We start from the raw sequence: 23,421 nt of genomic DNA, 5'->3' as shown, positions 1-23,421 counted from the left end.
AAAATTCAGTAAGACATTTTTTGCTATAACTTTCTGTAGAAGTTTTTTTTTTAACCAGCGCGTTTAAAATGTAGAATGAGTCTTTCAGTGGTAGCCCAAAGGCTAATTCAGTCACAAACAACTAAAGTATAATTTCCTTGCTGTGTTTTGTTATTCAGGAGATGAGTGGGAGAAGAAGCATATACCTGCAGGCAGATAATTTTCTGTTTGTTTTACAGTCACAGATACTATGCTGGAAGTAGTACAGAATGCCTCTCCTAGATCTGCATAGCTGTTTTGCTGCCAACAGTCCAGTGACTCTTCTCCTTGAAGGGAAATTACCTTCAAGGAGTATAGGATTAGTATAGTAACACTCTCATTACCCAGATTTGGCTGTTCTCTTACAGGATCAATCATTTAGATGATAAATTGATGAGTAAGGTATTCATATGTGCACTTTAGGCAGGATCAGTTTTGATGAAGTTTTGAAGTTCATTCCAGGCAGAAGACAGTGACTGGTACGTGCATAAAATCAAATAACTGAAGTGTATCTTGTCAGAGTGGATTGTAGTGGACTGCAGGGTGAAAAGTCATACTGAGAAAGATGTGCAAGTACTTTGTCTTCTGGTATATTTCTGGATTTGGATAATTTATTTTTTTGTGTATTTTTCTTGTTCTGGGGTTTTTTCCTTCACTGTTAGTATGTCTTCTAAATTGTAGTATGTTTAATGTACTACATGTACAAATGTACTACACTTTGAAATTGTAGAACATTATATTGTAAATTGTAAAATGTAGTACATTAGAACAGAGATTTACTGAAATATCGAATTGTCAGTTATAAGCCCTTTCTAAAAATTCGCTTTAGAGGAGTGGATATATATTTCCATGTAGACACCTTAAAGATATGCTGTGTTGAGCAAATATTTTTAGGAACAATGTAGCAAAACCTCTGAAAATACATTTGTTTTATTTCTATATGTCAATCATCTCACTAAAGAATAAAGGTTCCTTCTGCTTTACAGGGTTGTGTACTCTTAAGAATTCAAGTCACCATCTTGAACTACTCCAGCTGACATACTGGTACAGTTCAGCCTCAGACACTAGCTTAATTTGCAAAGCTACACTACACAGAACTGCAAACCGTCTTGGCTTTGCTAGGATTAGGCTTGTAGTAGTTTGAGCCAGCAGACATTAAAGTGCATTTAGCAGAAAACTTAGATTATTTTTTTTTTCCAGCTTTGATACTACAGAACATTTAAAAAGACATCTTAAGGTTCACTAGTTCTTTGGAATTGGTAGAATTTTAGTTCTTAATTGCCTTGTAAATTAAATGCTCTAATACTAGGATAAAACCCTTATATATGGGCTTGCTGAAGTTTCCGGGGACTTTCCTTGATAGCTGTGGTGCTGCTCATGTGGTGCAGGCACCCTGTATTCCTGCTGGCCTGTCAAGGATACTGCTCCGAAACTTCATTTTGACAGATTGTTTCAGGTTTTTCTTTGTTTTAACACTATCCTTTGTCAACTTTGTAGGAGCTTGTCTAAATCAGAATAAACTGGTGTGGTTTTGTGCTGTTTCAGCAACTATGTTCTCCTCCTTGTACTAATGTATGAGGAGAGGCAAAGAAGAAACAGTAAATCCTATTGATAGTGAAAGATCAGCTTTTCATACCACTTAGTGCTTCTGGCTCTGGCTGGTGTCTGACTGTGGAAGAACTACTTGATGAGGATTATGAACATTATTTCAGTGTTGCTTATGTCTCTGAAGTTTTGCTATTCAGCTGATTTCTTGTTCACATAAATGTTATTAAGCCAGTTTGTATTGGCCAATTGTCTAATCTGCATATGCAGACTGCTGCAATGTTAAATTAAGCTAAGTTCAGATATATGTACTTTTCTTAGAATAGAACTCCCTTGAAAGCTTTCTCTTTAAAAGGGGTGCAAACCTGAGTATAATCATAACTTGTACTAATAGTTTTTCCTAGCAATATACCCTCACTAAATTCTGTATGTATTAACATAGGTTAGAGTTGGTTTTTCTCCTTTATTTTGAATAAAATCTGCTCTGCTTTGTCATTGGGTAGAGCAGTTGAAAGCAGTCAGTCCATACAGGATGTAAGTATTGACTCGAATGAGACCAAATTCTACAAGCACTTTCCTTGAAGAAATTTGCACATCTCAAAATGGTAGTTTTCTGTTTCTAAGCTACCTAGCTTGTTTATTTAGTAAGTTCTTTAGTGCAGTGGTATTACTGTAGTGGATAATCCACAGCTCAGTTTCAGTATTCTAGATAGCTCAAACTTGTCACTGTCAGTATTACGCCTGTAGAGGTGTTCCCATGTGTCTGGGTATTAGACTAGAACCCTAATAATTCTTCCTGAAGTGGAGATTGTTTCTTATCAAAACTTGTCTCTACTTGATTTTGGGGGGTTTTGTTGTTGTTTTTTGTCATTGATAGTTTTAATTTTAACTTCCTTTGTCTAATGTATGTTTGTGAATGCCACTGGAAGTATAGATGTAAAGACGTTCATAAACACCAAAGGATTTGTGTTCTTCATTTTGTTATAGAAATAAATAACATATATTACGTGGTGCATCATTTTCCTCCTGTCGTCACTGTTTAGCCTTGAGGCTTTAATACTTACAAAAACATGAAAAACTAAAAAGCTATAAATGATAAACCACCAGTGCTTTGCTAGTTAGGTTATTTTGTTTTCATATTGAATGACTGGATTTTATTGTGTTATAGCTTAAAAAAATCATCATGATTGCTTCTAATACACAGTTGAATGAAAAGCTTATCTACCTCCCCCCCATCTTCTGTCTCCTTCCTTTTTTTACTTCAGTATTTACAGCAGAATTGCTGCCATTAGTAATTGGGTCATGTAATTGACAATTGCACATACAGTTTTGACATACAGTGAAATTCTGTACCTACGTGTATTTTAATTCTAGGAAAAAATAGTCTCTTACGATGACAGCTAGATGAGTTATGCAAACTTCCTTCTTTTTTCCTCATCAGGAAGTATTGATGAAGATGTTGTGGTGATTGAAGCATCCTCCACTCCTCAGGTCACTGCTAATGAAGAAATAAATGTTACCTCAACAGATAGTGAAGTGGAGATTGTCACGGTTGGTGAAAGCTACAGGTGAGATGTGCATCTCTTTGTATTACTGCAGTTTAACTTGACTCCAAGTTTGTCAACAAGGCTCTGCACCATTAAAAGCCTGTAAGGTAATGTCACAGAAATTCTAACCAGGATGCACAGTATGCATTTTTTATTTAAAAACAGAACCAAAAAAACCAACCAAGCCAAACCCAAAACACCAACAACTAAAAAAAACCAAAAAACCAAAACAAATCAAAACAAAAAAGCCAACAACTGAAAAAAAAAACAAACCCAAACCAAACAAAATAACCAAAAAACAGCCAAAACTCAAGCAACAAAAATCTAAAAAAACCACAACAACAAACAAACAAAAAAACCCAAATCACAGCTTTGCCAAATCTTGACAATTCAGCTAATCTGGCAGTTTTAGTTACTGTGACTGAGGGGCAGAATTTTGAGGAAGCATGTTTAGGCTGAGTTGACTATCTAGGGATTAGCTGAACTTTTCCAGAAAGCATCTTGCTTTTTGAAGCTGCTGCTGTGTATGGTTTCCAGTTCTTCCCTGCCTTTCTGGGACTTCCACTCCATCATTGTCAGATTTTGCAGAATCTGTTAGAGTGAAATTTCTTGAAGAAGAAAACTTGACATTATTATGTGCATAGTCAAATGCTATTAAGATCTGGTTGAGACTTGTCTTAGCATTAAAAGGTTTAAACAATTTGGTCATACATACTTCAGAGGTGAACTAACCTAGTAATTTTGAAATTGCATGGACTCAGCCACAGACTGAGTCCGCAGCACCATATAGCTAACATATTCATTAGTCATTTAGAGTAATGTCCTATTTAATCATAACAAGGAAGTAAAGACTCAGACCTCTAACTTTAAGACTGTTTCAATTCAGTAGTCCTTTGTTTCCACTTCCATCTTTGCTGGGAATCATACCTGATGCAAAAATTCTTGAAGAATATTAGCTCCCTGTATGCTGGAACTTAATTCTCTTCATCTCTAGTCTGATGCTTTGTTGTGTTGTCTGCTTGTTCTTTTGTGCAAGAAGAAATCTAAATAATTTCTTCTTGTTGAATTTACAGCTTTCATTGAAAAACAAAAAATATGGATTTAATAGGTACTGCACTGGGTTTGCTTCGAAGCTGGAGTTCCTGGAAGAGAAGTAAACAGTGACAGTCTTGTGGTACCCTTCCACAGTTAATTTGTCCTCTTCTGTACTACCAAACCAGCGGTGTGCTCATAACTTTAATTCTTAGTTAACTGAAGGGAAAGAGAAGATGAGGTGAGACCTTAACCTCTCCTTGTGTTACAAAAGGGCACCTAGGTACCCCAGAGAGTAATAGAAAAGCTTTTTAAAGAGGTGTGAGGTAAGTTTCATTCTGGAAGATTAGTAGGACACATACAAAGCACAAAACAATTTGGACAATCCAAACTTTAGGAAAAATGTGCCTTGTTGAGCCAACCCAATCTTTAAATTGCAGTGACTACAGCAGTGGAATTAAAATGCAAGCCACTTGAGAAGACTGCAGCAAATGTGCTTTTTGCACTACAGGAAAATACACTGATCTTTGTTCCTGAGTTACACAGATAGGGGTGAAGGGAGTACAGGCAGAACAGAAATGCAGACTGAGCTCCACGGTGATGTCTGCTCTGGGTTTTGTTTGTGTTTAGTGAAGTCACTCCCTTTTCTTCACATTTTCCTCTTCTGAATTTCTGAAGTCTGAGTACATTGTTTTTCCAAATTGGAAAATAAGAGACACTCTATTTGTGTAAATACTGGAGAGTCCAAGGTTTTTGCAAGGGTATTTTAAAAATATTCTTAATTAAAGACAATATGCTCTTAAGTTAAAACTCCAAAGCATCATTGAATTGTTTGTTTTTGTCTGGCTCAATTGAATAGAATGGGTGCTATGTGTAGTACTACAGAGAGAAGACCATGCCTTTCCTTAGGTATGGCTACAGGCTTATGATTTCCTCTCCTCAAGCCACTTTTCATTTAACTTTGAACACAGCTTTGTGTAACACATGTTCTTAGAGGAGAGGAGTGTACTGAGTGTTCAAGAGGAAATTTTCAGATTTTGCACTCATACGACATTTTGGAAATTTAAACTAGAGTATAGAAATTATCCTCTGAAAATAATCTGTCATAAGTTAATAGGCAAAAGAGCATAATGTTTACAAATGTTTAGGGTCTTCGCAGTTCTGTTATCATTCATAAATCTGCTGTTTCAGACTGCGTCAGAATAGTAGAGGACTTGGAGATTCCTTATTTAGTATTAACAGAGTTAAAACATCGTATCAGATACAGCTGCTGCCTGACTGCACAGTGATTTTTTTATTTTTTTTTTTAAGAAGTTACCTTTATGAATTTCAGAGGAATATGGTTTAAAGACCTTTAAGCTCTACCTGTTGGTTATTTGCCATTGTGTTCTCTGGTAAAGGCTGCAGTAATGTCTGTAAGTACACGTCTGGTGAATTCTGAGTAGTCGGGTATTTCAGCATGAAATGCTTTGCTAATAATTCTTATTATTATTACTTCAAATAGCTTCTCAAACAGTGAGGAGAAAAAATTAATAATGGCAAAATTTAGGTCAATACTTAAGGTGTTACCTTTACTAAGGTCTCGTTCAACACTTGGGCACACAAGATCACACTGGGGCCAAAGCTCTAGTTCCCACGCTGCACGACCTCCGGAACAGCGGAACCGCAGCCGGATTTCCACAGTCATCCAGCCCCTGAGGCAGAATGCAGCGGAGGTGGTGGACCTTACAGTGGATGAAGATGGTAAGTTGATGGTCTGAGCAATCTCTTCCTTTTTCAGAAGCAGAATGATCAGTGTAAGGAGAGTGGAATTAATTGTATCAGTTATAACATACCATTCTATGAAAAAGTCCTAGTTCTAAACAAACCAATTTCCAAGCCTGTCAAAAATCCTCTTGTGGTCTTACTTGTAATTAAAAGTTTAGCCATTCCCAGTGGGTCTACCAGGTCTAAGTTTTCTTCCAAGATGGACTTGGGTGTCTGTCTGAGGGCTGACTCACTAGGCAGAAATGACAGAACAGGTTGGAGCTACGTCTTTAAAAATAGGCACTTTGGTTCAAAACTATAAAAGGAAAATCTATCACTGCCCATGCTTTGGAATAGTTACTGTTCTTTCAGGCCTAGGAGTAAATATAATTTCTAAAAAAGAAGAAAATAAACCAAATCCAACCCCAATCTAATGAAATATGTTAGGTTTCTGAAGCTGTAACCCTTCATTGTTTCCTAACATTAAAACCTACTAGCACTTAATAAGTCTGTTCCTGCTGCAAATCAGAAGAGCAACTACCAGGTGTTGTTAGACTTTGAGAGAAGAAAAAACTAAAGCTCAGGTAAATTTTGGCAGGTTTATTGTGGTGGGGGGGAGTTTGGGGATTTCTTGCATGCATGTTGCTTTTGATGTTTAACAGAAAGTTTGTCCTGGTGTGATTCTGCCTCTGAGTGCATGGCAAGCATACCTTACTCTTCAAGTTGTCTTGATTTTTGGGGGTTGGTTGGAGTGTTGGAATTGTTTTTTGTTGTTTGACAGCTTTTAAGGAAGAGGAGGGGCTGATTTACAGATTTTTATGGATTTACTGTGACATATCCCAACAGCTCTATCATTGAAGGGGATTAGGCATTTATTACTTGAATTTATTATTTTAATTTACTCAAAACTACTTTCTTTAACTTACTCAAATTACAGAATTTAGTCTTAAATTCGGGAGCCAGTTTGTTTTTAAAAATATTCCTGAATGATGTTTTACTACTGTAATGCATATATTTAAGACTAGCTGGTTTTACTCCCACAGGGGAAATGCCATTCTAAGATGAGTCTTCCAGGATTTCAGGGATACTATTTTTGGGTTTAGGCATCAAATTTCACGTATGAACTAGTGTAAAATGATAAAAAAAACCTGAACTAACACTGTTACAAGGTCACTACTCACTTTATTGTAACTATACGAATGTCTTCAGAGTTACTGATCTTAAATGTTTGCTAATTTACTTCCATGGGGCATAAGGATTGTATCTCCATCTGTCATCCTGGATCAGTGTCTGTGAAGTCTATTGAAATGAAGTTTCTTCTAGGTGGTAGTTTGAGATTGACCAAGCCCACTAGTGGCCTTTCACTGGTTCTGAGTGGGAGAAACAGAACTGTCTGTATTGCTGATGGTGAGTCAAAACAGTAACAGGGCAGCAGGGTGACTGAGGCTGATAAAACTGAGAATTGTCTGCTGCAGGATTGCTTTCAGAATGTGAGCATTCAGTTTTGAGCACTGTGAGATCACATACCAATGCTAGGCTATATGTGTCCTGTGTACTTGCTGTTTTTTTCTGAATTTAAGCATTAATACATTTCTCCCAAAATGAATACAATATGAATAGTGAGAATATGAATAGAATGAGTATATTGGAATGCCACATTAAAATCCAAAGGAAATTAAGTGTAGGTATCAGGTCATGTTTGCTTAATAAGATGAGCTGGAAGATGTGCAAGAGAGGAGATGTTTATTCCCTTGCTCGCTGAGTTGCTGATGTACCTCCTAGATATTGAGAGAAATCTTGAAAAGTAGTAATTTTGTCTTGAGACTTCATGTAAGAGAAGTATTTGAAGTGTCTTGATGTTTGTTTTCTTTCTGATACCCACGCGGACACTTTTATGAAAAAAACCTGAGCTATTCCTGATGACATTCCCTTTTATGGTATCTCCTACTACTAATCCTGTCATAGCCTTGTCACTAATTAGAGAGAAATTTCAAACTTACAGTCAAAGGCAGACTTTTTCAAAACCAAATTTGAATTATGCCACTAAGTCTCTTTTTAAATTTTAACCTGGTTACAGTTGTGCAGTAGAGAACAAAATTTATCAAGGTGTATTTTCCGGGATCAAATTAAAGATATTGCTGACTATCACCATTGCAATATGCAAAATGAACCTGCATGTACTTTTAACAGAAGTCTCAAATACCAATTTTATGTATCTACTTTTAATGTGTATTGAAATTAGAAACAAAATTTGTCTTTTCTATGCATCTAGAATGACTGAAGTTTGTAAAATAGTACTGCTAGTTTAGATGTTGTTATCCTGTTCTCTGTTAGTTATCAAAAAGGTTTTCTGGGCTTTGTAGGCATTAAAAGAATTCTAAGGGTAATATTCAATCATAGATTAGTTTGCCTGTAGAGTTACGAAAGTTTTCAGCAAGTGTTTTCAGCGTAAAGTATGAAAGTAATTTAATTTTCTTTCTAGTTGTGTTTTTTTCCATAAAAACAGTATGTCATATTTGGCTGGGAATTTATTTTTTTTATTCTTTGCATCTGGCAAGACCAGAATCAAGACTTTCTTGTAAAATAATTACAAAACAGCAAAAATAAAAAAAGCCCAGCAGCTTTTGAAGCTGAAAGAACATGGAAGCTCTTTTGTTTTGCTAGAGCCCACCGTTGTGCCAAGCCCACCAGCCAGAGTGGAGCCGCCGGTTGTGAGTTCTGCTTCCAGTAACAGTTCCAGTACGTATATCTCAGGGCAGACCTCTGATGAGGCTACTGACGTCTCCAACAGCCAGCCCACTGCAGCACCAGAGACCACTCCTCGTCTTCCCAGCAGCGGCACTGCTGGTACTCCAGCTGGAGGTACAGAATGAGAGAGCTTGCTGAACTGGGGGGGGGTGTTGCCTCCTAGCGTGAAGAAGGTAGAGGAAGTTAATTGGTGTTCTCTAGAATGAACATTGTGTCAACTTTAACATAACAGTAATAAGTTGAGAGGACAGGAAACTGAAAAAAAAAATTGATTTCTCCCTAAAGTGGAATAAGGCAAGAGTCAGTTCATGTTCTCTAGTGGTTCCTACAAGTACCTCTACCTGAACAATTAAATTTTGGTTCACTAGGCAGTCATAGCTGAATCTTCTTGTTTGGTATCCAGTTTGTTTTATTTTAGTGTAGGTCTCCTTTTCAATCGGTTAATTCTTTAACCTTGAAGTACAATTTCTTTTTCTATTTAAGACAGTGCTTTATAGTGGTCAGCTTTACTAACTACTTTCACTTCAATATTAACTTTCTTTATCTTCAAGATGATGTAAGAAGAACTGCATCTAATACAACACTGGAAACTAGCCCTCCGGCCATGCCAAGGTTGCCATCATGCTGCCCTCAGCATTCTCCTTGTGGAGGACCTTCACAGACTCATCATGCGTTGGGGCACCCACATACAAGCTGCTTTCAGCAGCATAACCACCACTTCCAGCATCACCACCACCACCACCACAACCCTCACCCAGCTGTCCCACTGTCTCCTTCATTCAGTGACTCCAGCTGCCCTGTTGAAAGGCCTCCTCCAGTGCCTGCACCTTGTGGAGCAAGCAGCAGTTCTGGCACCAGTTACCACGACCAGGCATGTCTGATTCTTGTGACTCTGCCTTTGTGATTTCAAGTTGTTCTAAATCTGAGAGAATAGAATAGATACTGAATTGTGGAGTATTCTCTTGTTTTGTAGCAGACATTATAGAAGGAAACTAAAAGGAAAACATGACCTATAATATATATGGACACAAAAAATTGAACTTTTATAGAAGGTCATAATCCAACAAGTAATCATTGACAGCTGACATGCTCTTGATGACTGTTAGATGTTAGTGGCTGTTCAAGCAAACCAAACAAACACCCTGAAATAAACTGCTGATCTTAGCAGGTCTACAGTGCAAGTAATTGAGCTGCTTTAAGGGAATAAAAAGTCAAGTCTAGTAAAAGGTGTAAAGGAGTTGCTCTTCTAAAAGCATTGCTTTTTAAGACTTTTAAGTAGCACAGCCCTAAAATAATACAGTTATAAGTAAGAACAATACTGTGCAAACATTTACAACATTCAGAACTATCACCCATGTTTCTGTTTTAAGTATAATACATTAAACACAACTGAAAACACTAGGGATTGGGCTTTGTCTCCAAATATTTAAATGTGTGTAGCTCCCAAATACTAATTGATTTATCCACCATAAGGTTTCTTTTACACAATCTGGTGTAATTAATAGAGTCTCACCAGATTCAAGAACTTAGGAATAAGAATTTTAACTCTCTCTAAAGAATGTTCCAGAGTCAAGCCTTAAAACTTAAAAATGTGGATCTTGTTTGCTTGTGATAGTACTTATTTTTGTTTTGTATCATGTTATGTTTGAGGGTGACTTTTATCTGTCTGAAGCATTGCTTGAAAAAGGATGGTTTGTTTTCACAGCAGGCACTGCCAGTAGACTTAAGCAGCAGTGGTATAAGAAGTCACGGAAGTGGTGCTTTTCATGGAACATCTGCTTTTGACCCCTGCTGTCCTGCTTCTTCATCTCGAACTGCAATTTATGGGCACCAGGCTAGTGCTGGCCCAAGCCAATCCATAACAATAGATGGGTATGGATCCAGTCTGGTTGCTCAGCCACAGCCCCAACCTCCTCCTCAGGCATCGCTCTCCTCCTGTCGCCATTATATGCATTCTCCTTGTAAGTATTGACAGATAAACTGAGTACCTGGGGGGGAATCAGACAAACAACAGAACAGCTTCCTTGCCAACATACAAAAACTTTTACTACCTGCTTGCTTTGATCTTGGGACTGGCCTAGCAAAACATATCTTAAGAAATGTATTGAGACAGTTCTAGTTGCATAGAGGATTTGAACAGGATCAAGGTGAAGTTAAAATATTTTTAGTGACCTTCATTTCATTCAGACTTCCAAAACCATATTTACTGTATTTTTAGTCTCCTTTGTATTTTAACGACACCTTTTTATTTCTTTTTCCTTGGTCTGTCCCCCATCATGTCCTTGTCATGAGTTCTGCTTGAGCAGGCTTGGACAGACACCTCATTTGTTTGATTGTGCTTCTTTTTTTTTTTTTTTTAATTTATTGTCTTTACAGATGAGTGAACTTGTGGAAGGGGGTTGTGTTTTTTAAAAATTAAACAATAAGCTTGAAGTAAAATTTCTCACCCCAGGTACCTGGGTGATGCATGCTGAAAAAGGTATTTTTTCCTTCTTTTTAACAAGATTGGCAAGTGGAGTACTTCTGGCTGCAGAAAGTGTGGGTTTCTTGTAGCGTTTATTGCAGGAATAACTATTGCATAACTACATATTGCATGTTGCCACTGTTTACAGTGGTGTAATAATATTGAAGCACCTGTGTGCAGATACTTTTAAAATAAATGGAAGTCAAAACCTGCTACTGACCAAACTAAAAGCACCTGATGTTTTCATTGCAGATGCTTCTTTGACCAGGCCTCTTCACCATCAAGCTTCTGCATGTCCTCACTCTCATGGAAATCCTCCTCCACAGCCACAACCTCCACCTCAAGTAGATTATGTTATCCCTCATCCAGTGCATCCCTTTCATCCTTCAATCTCCTCTCATGCATCTTCTCATCCTGTTCCACCTCCACCACCAACTCATCCTTTAGCCAATGCATCTGCTCCAATACCACAGCATCTTCCTGCAACACACCAGCCAATATCCCATCACATCCCTGCAACAGCACCTCCAGCACAGAGGCTACATCCTCATGAAGTGATCCAGAGGATGGAGGTCCAGAGAAGAAGAATGATGCAACACCCAACGTATGTCACAAATGTACTCAGAACAATATCTAAACATATAATTCATTTCGCTCAGGTTTGTAAAATGTTGCATGTGAATCTCAAACTGTTAATTGCATGGTTAGGAACTGTTAGTATTAAACCATGGTGAGAAGTGTCTTTACATACCATCCCAGTCGTGCCAGCATTAAGACTGAACCTGTCGTGTTACATCTCTCAACAGTGTCTTCAGGTAAGGCACAAATGGGGTATGGAAGAGAAGGGAAGCTTATGTTTCTCTTGCCCATTACTCATTCTCCAGATAACAGGCAGGATTTCCTTTTCAGGCTGGGAAGTTCTTTTCAAATGTGTTGGATTTGGGATGGTCTAGCATGTATACCTTCTGTCTAACAATACAGGGGTTTTTGGGGTTTGGAAGTAGAGAATAGTTAGAATCCTCTTCTCACTGTTGTGTCTCAACTGTCAGTACAACAGCTATAACTTCCTTAGGGTCTTGGAATCAGCCACAGAATATGCAAAAAGCAGTTTATAAGGGTGCACTGCATTTGTATCATGTACTGATTTTCTGTTTATTTTAAATCTGATCACCCATTTTATACTAAGGTTGTGGGATAGAGAGCCTAGGCGTTTTACATTCAAAGAGATATTTTCAATTGTGTTTCTTTTAAATTAAGACTCATTTTAGGAAATGTGGGCCTATATGACATGCAGTTTTTATGCAACTGTGGAAGTTGTTTTGCTATGCTTTTTTATTAAAATATGTACTTCTGGATTTTTCCTCATAGTTACTTGATGAACTGAAAGGAAGTGAGGCTAGGAGAAGGTTCTACTGATAGGTTTTTTCCCGTGTTGGTCTGTACCACTGTGGAAAACTAGTACTTCTAACATAACCTCAGAGCAGCTTGATAGCTTTCTCTGGAGAAAGGTGAATTTACAGTGATTAGAATATTATGCTGTTAAGTAACTTTTTATTTCTCTAGACATGTAAATTTACAAAACATCTAGTCTGCTTTGTCAGGTAATTTAAGGTGGCACTGAATCTGAAGATAGTGTCCTGCTTTTGGTAAAATCCGTGTTTTCTTGGTAGAATAATAAAAAAAATACATCCAGCATTGAAAGCAACTGAAAGAAAAATGCTAATCCATTTCTTTCTGCATCTGGAAACTGGCTAAGTAACCTAAGTCAGCCAGCAGGGGTTGTTTGAAGTTTTGTTTTTTTTTTTTCCAGAACTGTAGTTGTTCTATACCAGCTGGCATGGAAACAGCTGTGTGCTCTGACTGCTTGAGCTGTGATGCAAACAGGTTTCAAGGAAAATGTCCTCTGACTAGTGTATTACTTTTATTATTTTTGCTTGTATAATTTTACTAGAAATAAACTGCAGCATAGCTGTGAATGAATCTCAAGTGACTTATGCTTTCCTACCTGCAGCCTGAAGTTAGGATTAAGTGATTTGTCAGTCCTTCTGTAGTCATGTCTGCCAAGTGAAGGGCAGGTCACAGTAGCTGAAGCTGGCTTTATCTCTGAATATGAAACTATGTTATAATTAGTTTCTAATTTATATCTAAAGTTGAAATCCAAATAGTGTGTGGGGATTTTTATTTTATTTTAACTGTATTCCAGCAATTCAATCTATGTTTTTATTATGGATGTTGCTTTCTTAATACTAAAAAGAATGTGAAATTAACTGTTGCTGTTTTATGTCATTTAGACGTGCCCATGAACGGCCTCCTCCTCATCCTCACAGAATGCATCCCAATTATGGTCATGGGCATCACATTCATGTGCCTCAGACAATGTCTTCCCATCCTCGACAAGCTCCAGAGAGATCTGCCTGGTGAGTAATCACATACTATTTTAGTTCTTTGGAACTCAGGACTGAAGGCCATAATGTGCTGATCACAGTGCTGATACTGCATAAACCATTAGGGAAGAGGTGCATGTGTCATAGCTGCTGTTCTACAGCTTGACCTACTGACAAAACTCCATATAGGTAATATTTCTGGGCACAATAAAATAAATGTGGGGTTGCCTCTACTGATCTATTAAAATAAACCTCAACAGCTGATTTAAAAACTACTAGTTATGGTAGGAGTAAGATGATTCTTCAATAAAATTTAAATACGTTTTTTTTAAAAAAACATGCAGAAAAGTGTTATGGTAGCTGTGCTGTGTTGTATGCTTTCCAAAGCAGTGGAATTGTATCTAGGAGTCACAATGTACCTTTACTGTAATGCCACTTTCATTCGTGTGACAGGGAACTGGGAATTGAAGCTGGTGTGACTGCAGCTACTTACCCTCCAGGGCCCTTGCATCCTCACTTGGCCCACTATCATGCACCTCCTCGACTTCATCACTTGCAAATAGGGGCTCTTCCTCTAATGGTAAGGAGATAGCTTATGAAAAATTATGATCACTGGTCATTGTAATTATTTTGTTTGTCAGGAAAATTATTTTAAGGTTTACTGCATTCAATTGGACATGTATACATTGCTGCAAAAGTTAGCCGTTCAGCTGGAGAAGGAAATACTCCAATGTTCTGTGTGTTACTCCCAGACAGGGAGCTAGAACAGGCTCATGTCTAATAAGAGAAGGCAGTTTAGGACACTAACATTTCTAACTTCAGCTCTTGCAAAATGAAACATGTTTGAATTGTCATTTGCATTGCAATGCATTGACCCTCTGCATCTGATTTTTAAAGCTCAGAATCTTCTTTAATGACTTTTAGATTGTTAAAGGTATCAGCTTTCCACCCAGTGCAAGAGGATTGGCATTGGTGCTGTATTTTTAAGGTGTGTATACAGCACAGCTAGAATTCCATCTAGAGATTTGGTTGTTTGCAAATAACATTTGGCGTTGATCAGCCTAATTCTTGTGATAAAGTATACAATTTTGTAGCATGAAGTGTTAGAAACAATGAGAAGTGTAAGGATAAACTAGTCTCTTGTTGCATATATATATTTTAAATCTACAGTAGAAAACAAAGGAAAATCAGCATAACTCTTCACTTTTACAGAGTATTATTTTGAAATATCTGAAGATTTATTTAAAATAGTCTTAATTTTATTTCCTGAAAATTCAGAGACACAGCTTTAATTGAATTAGTATGTTTTGTGTTTCTGTGTGGTATTTTGTGTGGTTAACCTGTATTATTTAACCCTCTCAAAGCTAGGTAATTAATAAAAATGGTGGGCTCGTCTGTAAATTAATGCTAAAACTGTAATTAAAAATCAACCTTCAAGTCTTGTCCATCCAAAATTCCTCTGTTATTAGCCAGAATTGACATACAGGGATTGAACTGTAAATTTACAACCAGTACTGAAATAGCTGTCTCTTCATAGTCTGGTCTCACATTGCTTGTTCCTTTCTATTTGACTAACCAACTAAAATAACTCTCAAGTACTTCCCTGATACATCAAGGTTGGTAATTCACTGGTGCACAGCTCTCACATACTTAGAGCACTCTGGAGAATTTGGTATTTGAGCGTAGCCAAAAGATTCTTACTGCCTTACCTCCTGTGCATCATCTATTCAAAGGAAGATTTTCTGCATTCTTCTTCAGTTAGGTGTCTGTATTTTCCAGTGGATGAAAACTTGCCTCTCTCACATTTATTTCATGGGTTGCACTGTAACAGGTAACATCAGTTGCTTTAGATTCTCAAAACGAAACGGCCCTCCTGGAAATTCAGAGAACTGCAACTGCATCAGAAGGCAGCAAGTTAAGCATATGCCTGTTTTATCTATTAGGGCTAAGAAGTCAATTATGGTATTTATTTCCATTATTGCTGCAAAATTTCTAGAAATTCAGAGTTCAGTTGATCCTAACATTACAGTGGGATAACCAACTTTTAACTGTGTTTTAACTTTCATAGGAGTATTCCTACAACTTAAACGTTGGGCCCCCACTGTTTATCTTCTTTTTAGAAGTAGAATGGAAGAAAGCTGTCACAGGGAATCTTCAGAAGTATTTCCTGAATCTGTGATAAAATATGTTAGGGAGTCTTTCCCTTCTGCTCATTAACTGCTGTTACTAATTGATAAAAGTGTCAGATGAAATAGGGTTCTTTAATTCTACAGAAACTTGTGTATGTGTTTGTGTAGGGATATCTCATCCTCCTAACAGTGATTCAGTTATCTCTGGATGAAATGGAATTGAACCTGTCACTGATAGGCTCTTCAGCTTGTTTTTAAAACATGCAAAGCTGTCATAGATGCAATTTTCAGGTCAAATTATGCATAGTAATGGGATCTGGTGGTGGGTTGTTTTTTGGTGGTGGGTGTTTTTTTGGGTTTTTTTAATCAAATATATCTTAAATAATGGAGGCTATCTATGCACTTTCCAAATAGTCTGAGCTACCTGTTCCATCAGAGAAGTTCCTGGGACATGCTGTTCCAGTCTCTTGAGTCCAGCTTCTTCTGCCTTTTGAATAGTGTCTTGTTGATTTTGAATTTCAGGGAGGGAGGGGGAATTAGCTGGACTTCACTGTGTGCCACCTGTAGTGTCATAGGATGGATGCAAGCATTGAGAAGACTCCTTAATTTATCTGTGCACCGAGACTGCAGCTTGCCAGTCACAGGGAGATCTCTGGATCAACATTTTAAAGAAAAAAAAAAAAGTTATTTATAGTAGCTTAACAGATGCAACTGTTCTGTACAAAAAAACTTAACAGACTTCCTGGAAAATATCTGAACTCTCAGCTTAATCTATCTTTGTACTTCAAGGTGAACTTCAGGTTTGAAATAGCCTGGATTAGCTGCATCAAGTTTAACTGTATTTTTCAAATAAGAAAATTGAGTTTTTTAATGTGGGTGCTACTTTTTTTCTTAATATAAACAGGAATTACTGTTCTTTATTTTTTGTAGAATATATTGAAGAGCACTCACTTTGTTCCCCTCAGACACAGGTACAGTCAGGTTGTAGCTATGCAGCAATGCATTGCTTGTTCCTTCACACAGTCTCTCTCTCTATGAAAGCTGCAACTTTTCCTTGTTTAAATTTGGCTTTTCAAGATGTTAATTGATCAGTTTTACTTATTTTTGAGTCATGAAGTGGACCTAAGCAGTTAACTGGATAAACTTACTGTTGGGTTTTTTTTAAATATGTATGAAGTTCATATTTCATGTGCACCATTGAATAAAAGGTTAGGATGGACACAATAAGTAGTACCATAGAGTGGAAGAATCTCTTTGCTGACTGTAGTGCCTGAGAGGCAAAAAGATCCTGGAAAGATGGAAAATGTTTAAAAGAAGGTAGCAAGGAAGAGACTCTTCCCTGCAGGTTATCTGTTTCAAACCATTTTAGAATGTTTGTGTTGCAAATGGTTCTGATTTAACCTTGAATATTTTAGTTGCTGGAGTCTTGTGGTTGTGGGAAGAGTCAACACAAAGGGCAAAACCAGATAATACTTGTTCCACAGGGTACAAACATTTCTTGGCAAACTTGTCCTGGAATTTGTAGGTCCCAAGTGTATTGCTTTGAAGTATATATCATAATTTTACTGTATCCAAAAGAATATATAGAAGTGCTTAGTGCAGCCTAGCATTACCTTTAAATCTTTATTCATTGCCTTTAAGCTTTTCCTTTTTTTTTTTTATAGTCAATATAAAAACCTAACTGAAAATACACTTCCATTTCTGTATGAAGCTGTTTCAAGAAACCTGAGATCTTGTTTGAAGCTTGATATTAACTGTCCAAGGGATTTTAGACTGTTCTTAGTTGGGCACTATGGGTGCTTCTCTTTTGCTCATCTTCCTCCAGCTGGTACTAACAAATGTATTTCGTTAAAATCTTACTATGTAGGAAGACTGCTTATTCTGCAGCTGTAAAAGAGCTGTTTTTTTCTTAGAGGTGTTTTTTCAAAATACATCTCTGGACATTAAGCTGTTCTCTTTCAATATTTTACAGAAGACCCTGATACATAATGTATGTCAGATAATTTTGCAGAGGTGCTGTGCCATTCCCCATCAGGATAATATGGAGGCCCATTTATTAGAGTGAAAATGTATTGTTCCACCCAATATTTCTGTTATCTAAGTTCAGTAGTTCATTGTGTTATGTACTCTGAGAAATTCCTGGTTGGTTTTGTAGTCACAGAATTAAATGTAGTAGGTTTCTTAAACAGGTAGTGTCTAGTGGCAGAATTTGTTCCAAACAGGAGACCGGTCCAGGTGCCTGTTGGTGCTTTGAACTCTGACCTGTGAGGCAATTGGAACTGTAGCTGTTGCATTGCAGCAACAGACCCTGTCATGATGCAGTAGCTGCACTGTCAGATGCAGTGTTTCCCAGCAGATTGCTTTCAAATCCTGGTGAATCAAAACATTAAGCAGTGAAGGTCACTTCTGAGACTTGGGTTAGGTTTTGTCAGTTTTCTTTCTTCTGGGTGGAGGCAATTGATTCACAATGTAACAACAGGCAATGGCAACTTTCACATGGTACCAGGGCTGTGCCTAGTAAAAACCTGGGAAAATAAATATGTTTATAGTATGCATGAGTGAGCTAGTTCATTACATGCATTTTATGTAAATGGAAGACAAAGTAGAATTACATGCTTAAATGGAAAATGTATCATAAATCATCAGGAACCTGAGAAAGGCTGTATTTGTGGCTTATATTTGCCATGGTCATTATTTAAGGAGCACCATGTAAACTGCTTGTAAAAAAATTGCATTCTGTTTTTCTTTTCTGGAAAAAAAAGAATTAAAAAAAAAAAAAATGGTCTCTGTCTGCTTTTAGTTACCAGACTGGATTTGGTCTTTTAGTAACTGTTCACCAAGGAAATGCAGGGGGCATATTTCTGGAAAGGAAAGGGTGAAAAGAATCAAACCAATATTGCCAGGAAGCTGGTAATAAGCCTGTGCTTTCCCATAATGCATTAATTCAGTTGGACACCTTTATATATGTTAAGCTTAGAAGTGTCTGGCAGAAATAAGAAGATCCATACACGAATACTTGACTTTACCAGTAGTATCTGGGATGCCTGACTTACTGACTTATTTTGAGCAGTAGCAGAGATATTGCCAGCTGACAGCACAGAAATGAAGCTAGCACTTAGGTACTTAATGTTCTTTCCAGATAAATTCTGCTTAGAGTCCTCGTAACACTGCACTTCACATGGTTAAGTAAACTGAATCTGCTGATCATTTTGGGGTTTTTTTCACCTGCTCATTAAAAATTGCTGCTGGTGTGTTTCTGACACAAAGTCAATGCCATTATTCACTCATCTTGTGGGGGGAAAAATGGGATGCAGAAGCCCTGCTGTGAAGGTGGTTCTTGGTATTTAACTGCCTTTCTGCCCTCCTGTATGAAAAGTGCTTGCAGTGCCTGTCGGGTGCATTGCTGGAGACGGGTAATTTGTGCACTGCTTGTACGTCCTAATCTGCAAGGAAGTCAGTGGGTGCTTGAATATGGAGTGAATGTAGAGTTGCCTGTGACTTCATATGCAAGTTCTGAGTGTTACTTTTTTTATCTGCCTCTAAATTTGAAGTGTGTCTGAAGATACTTAGTTGTTTTGGGTAGAGATAAGGGTATTGGCTGTTTTTTCCAGACTGGTACTAGCCTTGTTTATTCTGTGGAAGCAAAAACTTGTATTTGAGAATCTATAGTAAGCCCTTTTCATAACTTCATGCATAGCTTTTAGGGTGTTTTTGGTTATAAAAAAAAGGTAGACATTTATGGCAGTTTATACAAAGTGGGTTGAGATGTTGAGACTTGGGAAGTGAGACCAAGCAATGTGTAATGCAGATGTGGAGAGATTGTAACAGAGGGTCCAGTCTCATTTCTGTTTTGCTTCTGGTTAAGAGAGCTCAGAGTGGTGGAGTGTTCTGCTGTCAGTTGGAATTGTGTGCTAAAGCTGAGGATTGTGAATAATAAGTGATTGAATAAAATCACAAGGATCTTAATTTTTACAAAGTGAACAGTAAAATACTGAAACTGTTCTGAATAGGTTTAACTTAACATCTGCTGTTTGAATAGGTACCAGACATGGCGGGCTACCCTCACATCCGTTACATTTCATCGGGATTGGATGGAACGTCATTCAGAGGCCCTTTCAGGGGCAATTTTGAGGTTTGTAATAGAATAAAACTAGATGTATGTCAAAATGTGTCCTGAGGGGATATGGGGAGGGTGTATGATAGAGCTAGGTCCATTTATAGATGTAAAGGATCATAAAGAAAATACCCTGTTTTAATAGAATGACTTCACTGTTGTGAACTGGGATAAAAGCATCTTGAAAAGTCAGTCAATAAAAGGTGCTGGACACCGTAGGCTTAGGTGGTTATTAGCTGACAGGACATCTTGCTTTGCCCACCAGCCTAGTTACTAGGATGTAGTATTCACACGATACGTTGGTAAAAGGTAGTGGTGTCTCTGAGTAACTGTGCCAGGATCCTCCTCTAATGAGGGTGAAACTCGGCAGCTTTAACAGTGCTGTCCTGTGCAGGAATTGAAGCTGAGGGAAGGAAAAAAGACGGAGAAAGCAAAAGGTATCAGATGCAGAGAGTTAATGACCTAGTCCACTGAATACATCTTCAGTGACATCTCATGGTTCTAATATACTCATTGCTGGAGAAAAATCAGTCATTGTATTTCAACTTTAGCAATGTTTTTGCTTCTAAGCCTTAATGACTGTTAGAAAGCAAATATTTATGTAGTGCATTTTAATTGTATTTTCCTTGTTAAATGTGCAAGTACATGTGAACATACTGATAAGCATTCCTAGCTGACAAACAATTCCTTGTTTTTTCAGTAGTAAAAGTGTTTCTCTGTACCTGAAAACACCAGACAATGTTGTGTTGGTTTTTCTACTGAAATCAATCACTTTTCCCACCCAACATACTCTGTTTTGCCTGTATTTGAATAAGTTGGGAATTGAGAGTTTGTCATTCTGCAAGTGGGTTAGAATAAAATTTAAATATTCTTAATGTAATTGAGATAACCTTACACTGTTTATTCCTTGACAATTTTTTAGGAACTGATTCACTTGGAGGAACGATTAGGCAACGTTAATCGTGGAGCAACACAGGGAACTATTGAAAGATGCACATACCCACATAAATACAAAAAGGTGAGGATTTATCAAAGTGTGGCCTGCCTGTACTATTTATTTGAAAATGTAATAAAGTTTATGTTTAGCTTAAATCTGCAGAAATGTCAGCTTCAAGGAGTGCATGTTTTCTGTACCTTGCAGTTTCAAGGATTGTAAGCAAAGCTTACAATGTAAACAAAGCTTAGAATGCCACTTCTTTCACAGAGAAAATTAAGTTAAAAATTTGGTCCGTAGATAAAGAGCTAGTATCACTGTAATGTGATAAACAGAAGTGTTTTGTTATGATTTAATAACTTGTCCAGCTGTTATGAATAGTCTTGAGAGCAATGCAATAACTATTGGCAATAGCTAAGTTATCAACAGACTTTGGTGGGAACTCATTAAAAAAAAAGTAAGACTTTATTTTTACAGTAAATTTTATAGTCCATGATGCTTACCTGCTTGGTGTGCATCATTTTAACCTTTACTTTAACCACATTAGTAAGACTGTGGTACACTAGGAAGTTTTAGATCTGGTACAGAATTTAGGCAATTTAAGTGTCTCAAAGGATTTTTTTTTTGCCTCTTCGTGAATGAAATGAAGCTATTTATACATAGACAAGAAGTAAAGGCATTGGTTGCAACAATATGAAGTTAATAGTCACAGTCCAGTAGACTTTTGTGATTAACAATAGTTAAATCTGAAATGTCCTGTGATTTTGCTCCAAGTGCTAGTTCTTGATTCATTTTGGTTCAAATGTATTTGAATAAATATCATTAAATGTTTTCAAAGTAGTATGTGTTGAATATGTATTAAAAACAGATTTTACTCAGTTTGTCAATAATGTCATCTCTACTAACAAGGTAACAACTGATTGGTTCTCACAGAGGAAACTGCACTGCAAACAAGATGGGGAGGAAGGAACAGAAGAAGATACAGAGGAAAAGTGTACCATCTGTTTGTCCATATTGGAGGAAGGTGAAGATGTCAGGTAAGGAGTACTACTGGGTATCAGAATGTTAATGTTCTGGCTTTGAGATCATACTTGACTATGGCATACTACTCTTCACAGTACTCCCTAGGTTAAAAGCTGCAATTAAGACTGTCATTGAACCAACACAAAAACCAAGCTGCTATTGAAAGCACAATGTTCAGTCTGTGTTGTTGGGTAGAATGTAGGTTCTTTTCTTATGGTCTTTGACAAGTTGACTGTTTGTCATAACATGAACCCAAGCTGATACCCTTAATTAATCAGGACTGTCAATTTTAGTTTTTCTGGAGTGATGCTACGTAAGCTATAGCAGTTTTAAGCCAGTGTCATACAGCAGAAGCTAGCTGATAAGCTTGACTGCATTTCCCTTACCCATTTCTTTTTGGAACTAGACAAATGCTTTATTAACACATGTTTTTCTTTCTGATGACAGGCGCCTTCCATGTATGCACCTTTTCCACCAAGTATGTGTAGACCAGTGGCTGATTACTAACAAGAAGTGCCCCATTTGCAGAGTGGACATTGAGGCTCAGCTGCCTAGTGAAAGTTGACACTGCTTTCCAGAACTCTTCTCCTCCCTCTCCTTCCCTCTCATCCTTCCTGGTACTGCAGTCAACCAAAGATGGCATGACTTACCTGCGCAGATTTGGAAGCATTGACCCTAGAGTGCTGGCTCTGCTATATGGTACAACTAGTGCTAGACCTACAGTTTATGTAGAAGACAGTTGAGTTCAGTGTATTTATAAAATATTTTTTTTAGGTTTTACATTTTTTCTTTTAATTCATTACTGTATTTTTGCATGGTTCCTTGTATTGCATTTGTTTGCACATATTATGGGCTTTGTGACCCCAAACTTGCAGGCAAGATTAGCTGCTTTAGTAAGTAGAATTGTATGGTCCCTGTTTTGTTTCGGTTTTTTGGTTTGTTTTACATAGTATTGAGCTTTGAAAGTATGATTTCAGTCATCTAACTAACCTTGAATTCCTTAATTTAATCGGTCATATATTTTAGTTTAAATGTATAAAGATCATCTAGAAAAGGATAATATTATGTATTGAGACATTCCTTAATTAGGAAAAAATGGCTGCTGTATATGTACAATATCAGTTCTGAGTCAAATAACATCCTTAATACTGGGAACAGAATATGAAATATATTCAGATTGATTGATACAATTAGCAAACTCATCACCAGAGTTTTTGTCTGACCAGACTTTTGTGTTCATTTTTAAAATTTCAGCACAATGCAGATATATTTGAATGTCAATATTAAACATTTAGACTGCTGTTCAGATTGTATTTATCATTTCCTTCCTGTGTCTAGAAATTTGAATCCCTAACTTAAATACTTGCTGCTGTGAAACAGCTCTAGTGAACACTAAATGTTGATATCAGTTAGCTGGGTTGTAGATACTTGCAGATTGAAAGAATTATTAGAGAAATGGAAAAAGAGCTTAGAATCTGTTTGGTATTCTGCTAACTTAAGTTGAAGTATCTGCGCACACTGAGAGGGGTTTTTGTTTGTTTTTTGGTTTGTTGGGTTTTTTAATACAAAAACATTCAATAAGGACTTAGAGCTGCAGGGTTTTTGTGTTTTTGGTTTCTTTTTTATTATTTTTTTGGGTTTTTTGGCAGATATACATGCATTCGTAGAACTTCTAAGGATTCCGGGCTTGTCCTGGGATTTTTACTCGTTTAAAGTTAATAAAGTTAGCTAAATCCA

At 37.2% G+C, this 23,421-nt stretch overlaps 1 protein-coding gene across 3 annotated transcripts in view; it reads left to right on the top strand.

Moving 5' to 3' along the window:
* The window catches only part of RNF111 (ring finger protein 111), a 48,010-nt gene extending 24,589 nt beyond the window's left edge, over positions 1-23,421 (top strand). For all 3 annotated transcript variants that reach the window (XM_051628481.1, XM_051628480.1, XM_051628482.1), the window contains exons 3-16: positions 3,005-3,131; positions 5,722-5,885; positions 7,212-7,295; positions 8,553-8,750; positions 9,188-9,507; positions 10,342-10,597; positions 11,353-11,759; positions 12,911-12,984; positions 13,392-13,517; positions 13,938-14,064; positions 19,653-19,745; positions 20,650-20,745; positions 21,571-21,698; positions 22,132-23,421. In XM_051628481.1, coding sequence (XP_051484441.1) covers positions 3,005-3,131; positions 5,722-5,885; positions 7,212-7,295; positions 8,553-8,750; positions 9,188-9,507; positions 10,342-10,597; positions 11,353-11,759; positions 12,911-12,984; positions 13,392-13,517; positions 13,938-14,064; positions 19,653-19,745; positions 20,650-20,745; positions 21,571-21,698; positions 22,132-22,249 — 2,318 coding nt within the window. In that variant the 3' untranslated portion in view covers positions 22,250-23,421. The remainder of the gene's footprint in view (positions 1-3,004; positions 3,132-5,721; positions 5,886-7,211; positions 7,296-8,552; positions 8,751-9,187; positions 9,508-10,341; positions 10,598-11,352; positions 11,760-12,910; positions 12,985-13,391; positions 13,518-13,937; positions 14,065-19,652; positions 19,746-20,649; positions 20,746-21,570; positions 21,699-22,131) is intronic.

Source organism: Apus apus, chromosome 10 (genome assembly GCF_020740795.1).
Source record: "Apus apus isolate bApuApu2 chromosome 10, bApuApu2.pri.cur, whole genome shotgun sequence".
Taxonomy (NCBI): Eukaryota; Metazoa; Chordata; class Aves; order Apodiformes; family Apodidae; genus Apus; species Apus apus.
Note: the sequence above shows the minus strand (reverse complement) of the source record. Positions and strands in the feature narration are given on the sequence as shown.